Raw genomic sequence first — 13,484 nt, forward strand, 5'->3', positions numbered from 1 at the left:
ACTTACAATTCACGACCCCGTCTGTTCAGCTGGTAAATTCCAATGGAAAATGGAGTAAAGGAGTAAAGATCAATATAAAAATAATGCAGGGATAAGCTTTGAAGTTTTGTCACTTCGGGCAGAGAGCAGCAAACCCACGTCTCTCTGATGATGACTCCAAATAGAGTCGAAAATCGTCGATTTAGAGTGCTGGTTTGCGGTCCCTGTTCTAAGTAAAAAATAAGACGGTTTTGACTTCGCATTGCAACTGAATAAAAATGGAATTTTTATTGTATTTTTATAATGGTCTTTACTCCTTTGATTAAGTAGGTCCATTTTCCGTTGGAATTTACCAGGTGAACAGACGGGGTTGTGAATTGTAAGTTTTTGAATTCCCTCTTGTCTTCTTCGCTTCAGCACCCATATGGCTTGCAATTGTTAGAAGCCATGTAGGTGTTACCAGGGAAATGGACCAATAAGTTTTCAAGTAAGAATCTTTTAGTATTCTTTTTAATATTTTTCAATATTATTAATGTTTCTATTAAGTTGAAAACTTTGCCTTTCAGTTGCCAAATGACGCTAGTCACCTACTCCATAAACGTCAGTTGCAATGCGGGGATAAGCTTTCGTAGTTTTGTCACTTCGGGCAGAGAGCAGCGGGCCTACGCCTAGCTGATGATGGCAACTCCGAATTGCATGAAAATTTGAATTTAGGTTCTACTTACCCTCCACTTCAAAGTTGAAATTGTACCGTTGGTTGCTTTTACTTGGGGGGTGACAGTCACCCGTTCTCGGGGGTGAAAAAACATACGTTCAAGATAAGACCGGAAATGGATAAATTGACTGATTTTAAGCAACTTTTGTTCTATAGAGTTTTTTACGTAAGTCAATACTTTTCGAGTTATTTTCCATTGAAAATGTTGATTTTTCGACAAAAAAACTACGTTTTCAGACGGTTTTTCGCAAATAACTCAAAAAGTAAATATTTTATCGAAAAAATATCCTTGGCAAAATTGTAGCTTATAAAAAACTCAAAAAAATGGTCTATCAGTAAAGTCTATCAATCAAATAAAAACAAAGTTGTAGCTCATGAAAAATACGTTCTTATTCGTCTAATTCCAAATCGAATATTTCAAGGTGAAATCACCGAAAAATTAAGCACTTTTCGGGAAAAACCCATTTAAACTTTTTTAAAGTGTTTATAAAAAGCTTTGATTTAATTGTTAACAAAAGTTTTGGGATTAAAAATAAGCGAGTTACGCTCAAAATAAAGTTGGCCCTCTTTTTTTTTGTAAAAAATCATGAAAATCTCGCTGTGTTAAGCTCCCCAAATGAAATTAATTGCTACCGCTTGACAAGCAATTTACTTACCTATCTATTTTTTATATGATCTGTCAGTCTCACCGGTTTAAAGTGTTTATTTTTGAAAGGGTTATAATTGAGAAAGCTTGATTGGGTCACTAATCACGAGTGTATGCAAATTTTGAAAAGCCATATCTTAACCAATGTTTGTCTTACGGAGAAACAAAATAAACTAGCATATTTATAATAGCAAAACCTACATTTTTATACTCTTCAAGATTTCTCTTATCACTAATACTTTTTAAGTTATTTTGAAAAAATAAAATTTTTAAAAAATTTTTAGAAATTTTTTTTTTACTATAAAACCAAATGCTTTCAAAAACAAGCACTTCAAACCAATTAAACTTACAGATCATATAAACAATACACATACAGTTAAAATAGATGGTAAAGCCAAACGATTAATTTCATTTAGCTAGAATTCAGGTGCTAAATAGAGGGAGGTTTTCACGATTTTTTTTACCAAAAAAAAGGGGCCAACTTTTTTTTTCAGTGTAACTCGTTTATTTTTGATGGTGTAAACTTTTGTAAAAAACAAATAATAAGCTTTTTTTCGATACTTTAAAAATGTTAATAAGGTTTTCCCGAAAAACGCTTCTTTCTTCGGTGATTTCGCGTTGAATTATTAGATTTGGAATTAGACGAATAAGAACGTATTTTTCATGAGCTACAACTTTGCTTGTACTCAATTTGTAGACTTAACTGGTACACCATTTTTTTCGTCTTTTTATAGGCTACACTTTTGCTAAAAATATTATTTTCGATAAAATATTTACTTTTTGAGTTATTTGGGAAAAACGGTCTGAAAACGTAGTTTTTTTGTCGAAAAATCAACATTTTAAATCGCGAATAACTCGAAAAGTATTGACTTACGTAAAAACTCTATAGAACAAAAGGTGCTTAAAATAAGTCAATTTATCCATTTCCGGCCTTATTTTAAACACGCGTTTTTCACCCCGCGAGAAGGGGTAAATGTCACCCCCCACGTAAAAGCAACCAACGGTACAAATTCAACTTTCAAGTGGAGGGTAAGTAGAACCTAAATCCAAATTTTCATGCAATTCAGAGTTGCCCCTGGAAATTATACTCCAAAACGGTCATTTATTGTAGGGACACACACTGTTTCCGCATAGTTATATCCATTTTCATCGACTTTATGTCGTTTAAGTTAATACTTTTAAGTATGTAGTCTTCAATTTAAACCCAACCACTGTTTGGTTTTGCGGTTATTAGCGCAAGTACTTCGAAGTTCACCGAAGATGGATTGAGAAGTCCTAAAACGTTCGCCGTGAACAACTATATTGTAGGCGAGGAAATAGAGCATTACACCTCAAAATTTTATAAATTAAAACGGATCGTTATGAAACCTTTTGTATTCGATTCGGGAGAGCTTCAGGAAAAGTGTTGACTACTTGGCATGAGGAACAAATGAAAATTGCATTGTTGTAGACGGAAAATGCACTTCCAAAGTGCATCTCAAAGTGTTCCAAAAATAAAAATTCACAACTCGGAAAATAATCATGCAGATGAGTTCAATTTTCATACTCAGGGGGTTTTTGAGGTGGCTGTACAGAAATATCGTGTCGGCGAAGCTGGTGCACAGTATCTGCGTCGTCTCCTGGAGTTTTATGGAAATTCGTTATGAAAATACCGGGTGTCCACTTATATTTTCCCCCATTTTAACTGCCTATAACTTCTAAACGGCTCAAGATAGAAATATGCTGTTTTCGGTGAAATGTTTTATTGTAGTAAAAGTTTTGTTTGAATGGATTTAATTTTTTATATCGCTTTTTAATAAAAAATGGCGGATTTTTGAATAAAAACGTTGTTGATTTTTTTCATCGAAACACCCAGTATATTTTTCTTAAATTGAAAGAACGGTCATTTACCTATCCAGCGATATAAAGTTTTTTAAAATCGGTTATCAAATGATTGAGCAATTAATTTTTAAAATGAGAGATGCAATGTGGAAATCACATAACATAATATCAATTTGTTTACTTATTTAGTTATGTGATATAGTCCTTTTCATGACCATTTTTTAGTGCCTAACAGTTTTTCGATTTCTCTCTAACGCATTAAATTGTATGTGACAGAAAAAAAGGCACGTCGGTGATTACAGACATTTATAACATTTCTTCTAGTTATTCTAGTTGTCGATAGATGGCGCCATAATCAAAAAAGAATTATTTATTAAATAAAATAATAATATTATCAATATAATCTGTACAATTTATAAGACTATACAAATCAAAGAAAATACCATTTTATAAATGCAATAGACACAATTGATTTGTTTTTATTCCAAATTGAAAATAAAATGTGACAACTGTCAGATTTAACTAAAATGTCATGTTAGAATAAATGTCATAAATGTGTATTATCACGGACTTACCTTTTTTTCTATAATTTGTGACGCACTGAAAAATGGTCATGAAAAGGAGAATATCCACGTTGCACCTCTCCTTTTAAAAATTAATTACTCAGTCACTTGACAACCGATTTTAAAAATCTTTATATCGCTAGTTAGGTGAATGACCGTTCTTTCAATTTACAAAAAAATATAGTGGGTGTTCCATTAAAAAAGTCAACAAACTGTTTTTCAAAAATCCGCCATTTTTTTTTCGTAATTAAAACGATATAAAAAGCTCAATCCATTCAGACAAAACTTTTAGTGCGAAAACCATATACCTATGTCTATCTTGAGCCGTTTAAAAGTTATAGGCAGTTAAAATCGGGGAAAATATAAGTGGACAACCGGTATTATATCGTGGTTTTTGAGGTCGCTGATCCCGAATATTGAATCGAAGGTGCTGTATGAGGTACCTGATGCCCGGTATCTACGTCATCTCCTGGATTTTTATGAAAATTCGTTATGAAAATAGTTGAAATTTATTATCCCGGGGTTTTTGAGGTCGTTGAACACGAATACCGGGCCGGAGAAGGTGTAAGAGGTACCTGGTGCCCAGTATCTACGTCGTCTCCTGGAGTATTATGGAAATTCATAGACGACGTATATACTGGGCACTAGCTTCGCCGACAAGATATTCCTGTTCAGCAACCTCAACAACCCCCGAGTATGAAAATTGAACTCTTTTCCATGATTATTTTCCAAGTTAAGAATCTTTAGTTTTTGAACACTTTGAGATACTCTTTGGAAAATGCATTTTCTGCCTACAACAATGCAATTTTCCATTGGTCTTCATGACAAGTAGTCAACAGTTTTCCTGAAGCTCTCTCGGATCCAATGCAAAAGGTTTTATAAAGATCCATCTTACTTTAAAAAATTTAGAGGTTTAGGCGATGTTAGTGCTTTATTATATCCTCGCCTATTGTAATCCATTTGGATTTTCAACGTAATTTTTAATTTAATACTTAAACTAATTACAACAGAAGTTTTTTACTTCGATATTAAAGATTTTTAACTAAATAGTATACAGCCAACTCCCGAAAACTAAGACGATTTAGCACATATCACTTTCCTTTCAGACCTCCCCTGAAAAACGTAGCGCTCAACAACTAGAGCGTGATAATCTTCGCCAAAGAAGTTTCGAAACGAGAAGAGCAGCTTCTCAACCACAACTAGCCTACGATGACGAGGTTCAAGAAGAACTACCGAATCGTAAGCCTCAACCGCAGATTCCGACGCCTATGCGACGAGGATCTTATGGAAATATTGTAGAGGCACAAACGAAGCATGAAGAGAAAGATAGTGACGATGGTGGATTTCTAAAACGAAAAGGTTCGCAGGAGAGGCGGCTGGATCCTCCAGGAAGTGATAAAAATGCTAGAAGTGAAGCAGTTAACGAACATAAGAAAGATGAGGACCACAAAATAAACGATGGACTTCAAGGAAGTCCAAGAAAGAGGTTAGAAGGTGAAATTGGTGAGTTCCTAAACATGGTAGTGATAACTATTTGCATTTTTGTTATTATATCAAAATAAAACCTGGTCTGTAATGATTTTTTTATGTAAGTCTATTATACAGGGTGTCCAGAAACTCTCCCGACAAATCATCTAGTCCGAAAATGCTTCCTACGGGAGCTAGAGCTCTTTAAAGATGGCGTATTGTAATTAGTTTTTTTAAAATACCTCCAGAACGCTTCTATTTAAAAAAAACTGGTAAGCCTATTTATCTTTCAGAGATCTAGTACCGGTCATAGGCGTCCGCTTTGGATAGGGCAACGGTTATTTTATCGCATAACTTTTTTTTCTTTAACTTTTAAGCATTTTTGGCTCTGGATTATTAAATCTTGAGTTATTTTCGTACTAAAAGGTACTCTTACTTTCAGTTGGTAGAATCGTATATTCCGCATATTCAATCAACGGTAGGAAAGTTTTCTAGAAATATCGACTTAAAAATTTTCACAAAAAAACTATTTATAATAACGAAAACTGGTATGTTTATTTATCTTACAGATATGAATCGATTGTCTCTGGAAGATAAATAAGTGTACCAGTTTTCGTTTTTCTAAATAAAAGCGTTCTGAAGTTATTTAAAAAAAAACTAATTACAAGACGCCATCTTTAAAGAGCTGTAGCTCCTTTAGGATGCATTTTCGGACCAGGTGAATTGGGTTAAATTCTCTTAAAATTATTTGAGGAATCTCCTATCGTCGATTTTCGGGGGAGTTTCTGGACACCCTGTGTTATAGACTTACATAAAAAAATCATTAGAGACCAGGTTTTATTTTGATATAATAACCATTTTTGAAGATATTCTTCTTTAGCGGCGATTCGATTGAGGGTAAAATTGTACATAAATCTGCGCGCCTGCGCACACAGACAGTATGTAGTTCCTTGCTAATCTTTCAAGATAGGTATGTATGTATCTGTATCCGTGCAGATAAGTCATTAAAAGACTATATTATTGTTTTTAGTGAATGTATTATTTATTACAATTCTTGTGTTTTTGGATTTGTGTTTCTCTGTAGTAAAATAATAAAATATTATGTAGGCATAACATTTTTACACGCCGTGTTGTGTAATTATATCCGAAACTTACATCTCAATTGCAATGACCTCGCTAGAGTAGTTGGTAGGGCGTTAGGTCCGAGATTGGAACGACGCGGGTTCGAATCCTGGGCGATTCATATTTTTTTTATTTTTGGTTGTTTTAATAAAATTTTTTTGAAAGTGGTAGATAAGAAAGTTTGTTTAATTTTTAAATAAAGTAAAAATAACCTGTTAAGTATATTTAATTCGTTGAAATTACCTATATAATAGAAGAATATCTTCTTACGTGCGTACAAAGTACACACACATTTTTTTTATTCAATTTAAATTTTTTGGACAGGTAAAATTGAAGGTGTGTATAATATAGGACAACGATCAGCAAAAACGGAAGAAGAAAATAAAATTGGAAAGAAAAACAACCCTAGTTCTGCCACATCATCGGACTACGATAAAACTGGTGGTCAGTCTTCATCAAATATTGATTCTGGTAGAGGTAGCGCCGCCTACAGCAGTGGCCGTAGACCAGGACCATTGGATTCAAATAGTGATCACTTTGATTCTGTACCTATAAGTAGTAGAGCAAAGTATAGGGAGAGCCATGATACCGGTAAGTTAATATTGTTGTACCTACATATTTTTCTACAATGTTTCTAGAATAATAAGATTTTCAACGAAAACTTTTCATTTATAAATTCGCAAAGTCTGTTCGTTCGTTCGTTCGCTTGTGCGTTGCCGCCGCTGAAATACTTGGAGCCGATCTACCGATGGATTCGAATGTAGTTTTGTCTCCTTAATCCAAATCTAAAAACGACATTTTGATATCACGAACCATCTTCGAAATGACGTCACAAGTCAAAACTTGTGTCGCCACAATCCTTCGAGTGTATTCGTTTCGGCTGACACAAATAAACGTCAAATCGAAATCCAAACGTCAAATAAATAAATTTTATTAGAAATATATTTATCATAAATAAATATATTTATTAAAGAATTATGCAATGGCAAGTTTATATGAGCTCTTAATGGTGTGGGGTAGGAATTTTTGTGTTATGTATATGTTTCCAACGCGTTAAGTGTTAAGCGAACCCACTTTATCATGTAAATTCAGGTTATATTGTAGTCCCTTATTTGAATTTCGCGCCACTGAAAGCTTGATTGTCACTTGTCACTCAAATTAGAAGTGTGAAAAGGAAGAGGAATATAACCTCACTTTTGGGACTTTTATGTTTATGGCCGATTATGGCGGTTTGAAAGTTTACGTTAAGATCCATTTTTATTGTTTATGTGTAAGAAACGTTTATGTTCAATAAATACAGTTACGAAGATGAAGCCCATATTGTTTCATTAAGGGACACTACAATATATTGCATATAAATTCATTTTTTTTTTAAACTGACGTAATTTATTATTTGATGTAATCTATTACACGACGTATTTTATTCTATGACGTACCTTATCTACTATTACGTAATTGATGAATTTAAATACGTCAAAGTTAAAATAGCTTGTTAACCTCAGCTTTTTTCTCGTTCTATTACTATTTTTAACTGATTTGTTGATAAGTTGTTCTAATTAATTTATTTTGTGTTTACTATACTTTGCTTGTTTTCCTAGATTCCTTATTTTTCGTATTATGGTGGTTCTTTAGTTAATTAATTCTCTGCGTTTTTCACGTATACGCTCTGAGCTTCGCTGGTGTCGCTCCTAGCGGATTAGTAATGCAACTTTCACCGGTAATTTTTAAATTTATTATTTAATTGGTATCGCTTAATATTTACAACGCAAAAAAGTAAGTAAATTGTAATCGATTTTTTTAAGATTTTGCTAATCATTTTGAAGTTCTATTGATGAAATATTAATTTTTTACTTCGGATACTTTCACAATTATCGTGTAGATGGCGCTAAGATTAATAGATTAATTTATAATTACTTATTACCGAACATTAAAAAAACTTAAATTCAGTATTTAAAACGTAAGTCTATTTAAGGTAAAAATATATACCACAGCTTTGACCAACTAATATTTTTTATAATTAATGTTTTGATTTTTAATTTTAAATTAATCACTTTGACATTTATGTCAAATTTCCAGTAAACGTTTACAGACTTGTCACTACTGGCGCTCGCGAATTTTTAAATATCCCCTCTACGTACCAGCTCACAGCGTATATAAATATATTGAAGTAAGAACTAAATAACTAATGTTCCAATCCCAATCAAAAGGTCTTTGCATTTTTTCAGATATTTAGCATTTTTCTAGACATAGATATTCTTCAAACAATAGTGCTGTTTCTTCTCGCTCCTCCTTTTACTTCAACTTATTTTGTACTGCTTTTTGTGCATACAGACACCGGCAAAATTATGGAAAAAATTCTCGGAAAAATAGTTTTATATTTTCTTTGTTGTAAAAAGATTAGATTAATGTTGACTTTGCATAATCTTTACTATCAAATATTATTCTTAAAAGTATAATTCTCTTATATTTTATTGTTTAAGGCCATGATTCTGAATGGGTGGACATAGTAGAAAATGAACTGAGACATATTCTGGAACCTAAACTACATGAACTCTCTATTCAAAATAATCCTGGTAAACCGCATTCTATGCTGAGCGAGAGTGTATCATCCATGACACCACCACTGCCTCCTCTATCGCCTGGCGACCAATCGTCACCTAATACTACACCAAGGAACTCGGCAAGATACAAACATAGCAGGTAATAATATAGTGTAATGTAAAAGCTTTAAATTAAGCTACGTATATGACCATGAACACTAGAATATATTAAACATTGATAGCAGTATGATGAAGAACGATGGTATCTCCTTAGAATTTTCAGCTTTGATTATGTGTGTTGGTGTCAAGCACAGTAAGTTTAGCACTAGTTTTATTATAACTTTAATTTCATTTTGACATTAAAGTAATTTTGTTAGGGTAAAAGCACCAGTTATTGGCCTCTTAAGTAGAGCACGTCGATATATCTATGAAATGTTTGGACACTGTGACCTAGTATAACTATTCCGGTAGGTGTGAGTTGACGGAATTAATTAAAAATGATAAAAAATAAGTTAACTATGAACAGTAAAACATTTATTTATTTTGGTAACAAAAATGTGTTGCTTAGTTAGATCTCGGAAAAGGGTCAATCGTTAGCGAGTAGTGCCCCGGTTGCACGCTCTGAATAGACTGTTAAAAAAGCCACAACCTATTATCGATGTTATGCCTTTTTAGCATATTGTCCGGAGAGGACAATAAATCACTCCGATCTGACGCATAAAAACAGACACACTTCTGCAGTTTTAAAAAGGAATGCATGTCCCAAAGTGAGTTGTTGACATAATGGTCTGATGTGGTAATTAATTTATGGGTACTTCAGTTTGTTAAACTGACACTCCAAAAACATATAGTCAGGGGATGCATTCGTTTCATAAAACCATGTCTTTCTTAGCGTCTGGTTTGTATATTAACGGTGACTTCATACGACCCGTATTATTTCGTTTTGAGAAAAAATATTAAAATTAAAATTAGCAAAAATAGTAATTAAAGCGTATCGCTAATATACGGAATTAATTAAAAATGATAAAAATAAGTTAACAACGAACAGTAAAACATTTATTTATTTTGGTAACAAAAAGGTGTTGCTTAGTTAGTTCTCGGAAAAGGGTCGGTCGTTAGCGAGTAGTGCCTCGGTTGCACGCTGTGAATAGACTGTTAAGAAAAGCCACAACCTATTATCGAACCTTTCTACCATATGGCCCGGAGAGGACAATAAATCACTCCGATCTCACGCATAAAAACAGACACGCTTCTGCAGTTTTAAAAAGGAATGCATGTCCCAAAGTGAGTTGTTGACATAATGGTCTGATATGGTAATTAATTTATGGGGACTTCATTTGTTAAACTGACACTCCAAAAAACATTAGGTCAGGGGATGCGTTCGTTTCGTAAAACAATGTCTTTCATAGCGTCTGGTTTGTATATTAACGGTGACTTCATATGACCCGTGTTATTTCGTTTTGAAAAAAAATATTAAAATTAAAATTAGCAAAAATAGTAATTAAAGCGTATCGCTATATAACTATTATTTAACATCATGGAATTTTATTATTATTTCTACATGTTTTACAATTTTATTATGTTAATCTTTCATGTCTGAAAATATTTTACATATGTGTTCTTTTGTAAATGTGCAAATGAACCAGTTATTGGCCACCCTGTTCCAGTTATTGACACCATATGTGTTACGTTTATGATGATATTTTATTATTGGTGTATAAACACAAGAAAACAGTGTTATTTTTTTATAAGCTATTTTATCTAATATACCCCATTTTGTAGTTTACCTTGTGGGAGTAGACCTGAATATGAAAGTTACAAGGGAAAAAGTCACTTAAGGAATATACCAAGTGATTCCAGATGGAATAACAGCTCTCCTCAGAAACATAGATCTCAGAAAAAATTGGATCATAATGCTATATTACGAGGAAAACAAAGTAAGTGTCTTAAATTGTATTAAAAACTTTTCATATGTTGTGTCTTTCCGTGATTAGTTATATTCCGCTTTTAACTTTTTCATACAATACCTATTTATAGTATTTTTTATAATAAACTTTTTGTCTATTCTAAGGGACCTACGGCCCTCGGTAGTAATGTAATATTTCAATCTGCGTTTAAATTTTTCAAAAATATTTATTAGTTTTCTCAGGATTCGAAAAAAATAAATGTATTTAAGAAGCACTGGAGCCGAAATTTTGCGCCTACGCCCTTAAGTATATAGTAAAAAAATGTTTGAACAATTTATACAACATTGGCTATTTATAATGATAATATAAAATACAGCTTGATGCGTTAATAAATACTGAGCAAATAATGAAATTGTTTTTTGGCTTACCCTGTATTATATTTAAAAAGTATTTGATAAATCAATTATTTTTATAAATTTTGACATTCATTTAAAAATTATGGCTGCAACAAGTTGTTCCTTTTTTACCTATTTTCAATTATACAGGACGTCGAACTTATTACGAGTTTCATTGAAATTTGGTTATAAATTTTTAAATACCCTGTATAACACAAAGCAACTGTTTGACAAATTCTTATAACGATGAAGTGAAGCATATTTTAAATTTAAAACAAAATACAAGGTGTTTTATTAAAAAAATCATTTTTGATGCGGTACAGTGTTATGGAAGACCCTGTATTTAATTTGAAATATGAAGCTTACAGCTACCTTATATTTATATTAACCCGGGAGCAGTCGCGCTTACTTCTGTCACGTAAGTAGTCGTGCGTAGAGAAAAAATCTCACAATACAAATTTAAATACGAATTTAAAACAAATTTCTATTTTATAATATTTTTATTTACTTGGTGTGTTAAAAATATCTATTTCTAACAATTTTAACCTTTAACTACACGCGCTGGCGTACTTTGTACGCCAGATATAAGAATTCTTCTTCTTCTTCTTCTTCTTCTTCTTCTTCTTCTTCTTCTTCTTCTTCTTCTTCTTCTTCTTCAGCCTGTGTTCGTCCACTGCTGGACATAGGCCTCTTCCATTTGCTTCCATCGATTTCTACTCTTGGCAATTCTCATCCACTGTTTGCCCGCGACTTGTTTGATATCATCTGCCCACCTCTTCTGCGGTCTGCCTACTCCTCGCCTGTTTTCTCTTGGTCTCGAGTTTGTTAGTCTCTGTGTCCATTTTTCGGGATTATTTCGGGCAACATGTCCGACCCATTGCCACTTGAGCCTTGCTATACGTTCTGCGACATCAGTAATCTTTGTTCTTTTACGAATGTCGATATTTCGAATTTTCTCTCTCAAACTAATTCCTAGCATGGCCCTCTACATCGCTCTTTGAGTTGTACTGAGCTGCTCTAAGGTTTTCTTTGTAGAGGCCATGGTCTCCAGTCCATATGTAGTTACAGGCAAGAATTCTACACTTGCATTCATAAGAATTCTACTGGAAATATATTTAAAAATTTAATTTTTGACCTTGGTTATTTTTCTAACCTATCACTGGAATGTGCTTTACAATTTGGTTTTAGTTTCGTTATAATCGGCGTTCTGGAAAGATCGTAATTTACATTTTATTATTTGTTGTTTCCGGTGGTGGACAATATACCCCAGGATTATATTACTATAAGTCGTAATATAAGTACATATTTTAATTGTTTTTTAGTCATTATGGCAAAAAATATATTTTTCTTTGTAAACAATACTTTTTCTCCTGTAAAAAATCACATTTAAAAAAAATTTTTATTAGTAATTTTATTTATCATGGAATCCAGTTATTCCATGATTCCAGTTATAAATCCCAACTGGCTTACTGAAAAGGAACTCCAAGTATTCACTGATGCCGAATAAGGTTTATAACAAACAACTAAGTGTATTTTTTCAAAAAAAAATTAAACAAATCCGCTGTTTTTAAGTGTATTTTCTTGTGGCGTACAAAGTACGCCACGCGTGTAGTTATGTTATAACTTGATGCGCGGGTAGTTAAAGGTTAAAGCTAATTGATTCTCACCAAAACCATAAATTCCACACAAAAAAATAAACAAAATAAAAAAAAATTAAACAAAAATTCCACGCATTACTACGATCCTCCTCGAGGGACTTACCGAGTGGAAAGCAATGTTGCAAAATTTATCATCAAGTTATCACGGAAAAGGATAAAATGTGAGATTTTTTTCTAACGGCGTGACTGCTCCCCGGTTGATAACTTTTTTGTTATCTCGTTTAATACTTAACAGATATAACGAACTTAGTTATAAAACTTGAGCACCCTATATACATAGAACTCAAACTCTAATGAATTGGGGTGAGTTACGCGAAATGGAGTATTTTCGTCTCAAATTACCAGTTCAAAATTTTACGAGGATTGCACTAAGTCAAAAATCACTGTTTTGAGAAAATCAATTTTTAGTAAAATTTTTAAATATAAATCAAAATTAGACAAAAAGTATTACTTTTAGTTTAATTCTATTACTTGTATAGAAATAGTAATGGTATTTTAAAGAATGTGGTATATTACAACAACAGTTATTGTTTCTGGTTAATTAGTAATTATTTTTTTAATAAATAATGAACTGACTTAGTGCATTCTGCTTGTTCGTAATGTTACTATTTTACGCAAGTAGACACACAACTAATCCCATTTTAATGTTAATTTTAGTTGTATCAATTTTA

General features: G+C 32.6%; 1 protein-coding gene across 5 annotated transcripts in view; it reads left to right on the plus strand.

Annotated features, from left to right (window-relative positions):
- Positions 1-13,484, plus strand: part of LOC114349276 (uncharacterized) — a 599,066-nt gene that overhangs the window by 567,038 nt on the left and 18,544 nt on the right. For all 5 annotated transcript variants that reach the window (XM_028299624.2, XM_028299662.2, XM_028299661.2 and 2 more), the window contains 4 exons: positions 4,831-5,227; positions 6,638-6,904; positions 8,794-9,013; positions 10,636-10,790. In XM_028299624.2, coding sequence (XP_028155425.1) covers positions 4,831-5,227; positions 6,638-6,904; positions 8,794-9,013; positions 10,636-10,790 — 1,039 coding nt within the window. The remainder of the gene's footprint in view (positions 1-4,830; positions 5,228-6,637; positions 6,905-8,793; positions 9,014-10,635; positions 10,791-13,484) is intronic.

The sequence above is a fragment of the Diabrotica virgifera genome, chromosome 3 (assembly GCF_917563875.1).
Source record: "Diabrotica virgifera virgifera chromosome 3, PGI_DIABVI_V3a".
Taxonomy (NCBI): domain Eukaryota; kingdom Metazoa; phylum Arthropoda; class Insecta; order Coleoptera; family Chrysomelidae; genus Diabrotica; species Diabrotica virgifera.